The sequence below is a fragment of the Mandrillus leucophaeus genome, unplaced genomic scaffold (assembly GCF_000951045.1).
Source record: "Mandrillus leucophaeus isolate KB7577 unplaced genomic scaffold, Mleu.le_1.0 Scaffold125, whole genome shotgun sequence".
NCBI classification, from domain to species: domain Eukaryota; kingdom Metazoa; phylum Chordata; class Mammalia; order Primates; family Cercopithecidae; genus Mandrillus; species Mandrillus leucophaeus.
In genome coordinates this window covers 2,783,552-2,784,693 of record NW_012100876.1, presented here as the reverse complement: position 1 = coordinate 2,784,693, position 1,142 = coordinate 2,783,552, and the positions used below count along the sequence as shown (strand labels likewise).

Here is a 1,142-nt window from a genome sequence, read left to right as displayed (position 1 = left end):
GAAGCCCCTGACTGACTGCCTCTCTGTACTCCTCAACTCCTTTCTCCTCCTAAGCCCCCTCAGTTTTCCCATCTGCACAATTACTTTCTCTACTGGCCCTCCCAGAACAGACACTTCAGGATTCTTCAAGGAAGACAATCAGAGAATATAGGAAGAGGGAATCCCAGGGCTCTGAAACCCAGGTGGCCCCTGTGCCCTCCTGGAGAAGGTTTCCGTGGAAATGGCAACACCTTCTGAAGGGAACAGCTGCCCGGGACTCAGAGTGGGGCTCAGAGAGGGAAGCACTCCTGGGACCAGAGACAGGAGAGCTGATGGGGGTGGGTGAGTCCCTCCAAGAGGCCTGCGCCTTCTCACCATTGGAAGATTCCAGCCAAATTCTTGCTTGTTAATTCCGACCATGTAGGGGACAGTGTGGAACTTCCTTTCAGCTTGAAGCTCTTCAGGTGTTTTCGGCAGCAGCAGCCCATCAATCACGGTGGTCAATAAAGGGTGACTCTGGGAGAGAGCAATGCAGTGCCTGTGATTCCGTCCCTGGTCACACCCATGTCCCCAACTCTGCCTGTCCGAGGGTGAGACCGGTACCACACACCGGCGTGACTATGGGCCATGGCTGCACGTGCTCAGGGTCCTAACTTAAGGGGGTAGGTCTCTGTGACTCAGGGGTAGAACTTCAGGCAGAGGCTAACACTGGTCAGGTGATGAGGAGAGGAAGAAATCTTCACTCAGATTGAAATATATGTATTATCTATATAAAATTACATGCCTATATATTTCAATTTGAAGCGCATGCATTTCCCTCTCTCTATCCACAGTTGATTTTTGGTAGTCCCGGCAGTTGCTTCCGATAAAGCTCCCATGAGTGCTGAATTAGAGAATACAGAGTCATCACTCAAAGAGGAAATACCGGGTTAGGCTCTTGCAAACCTCTGGCCACAACATTTTCATCAACCTTCTTTTATGTGTGGGTTTCTGTTGAAAGACACTTCCACAGCTCCATCCCACACAAGAGGTGTTACTTTAGCCCTTTCCATCACAGCCTCATGTATGAATCGGTCAATTTCCTTCTCCTTTTTCTGAACATGCTATTTTGTGGATTTGTCAACACCGAATGCATGGCCAGCAGCTCTGCAGCTCCTGCCTCA

At 50.0% G+C, this 1,142-nt stretch overlaps 1 protein-coding gene across 1 annotated transcript in view; it reads right to left on the bottom strand.

The window, feature by feature from the left end:
* The window catches only part of LOC105533465 (liver carboxylesterase 1-like), a 46,822-nt gene that overhangs the window by 13,907 nt on the left and 31,773 nt on the right, over window positions 1–1,142 (bottom strand). The window contains exon 8 of the mRNA XM_011971933.1: window positions 355–495. Coding sequence (XP_011827323.1) covers window positions 355–495 — 141 coding nt within the window. The remainder of the gene's footprint in view (window positions 1–354; window positions 496–1,142) is intronic.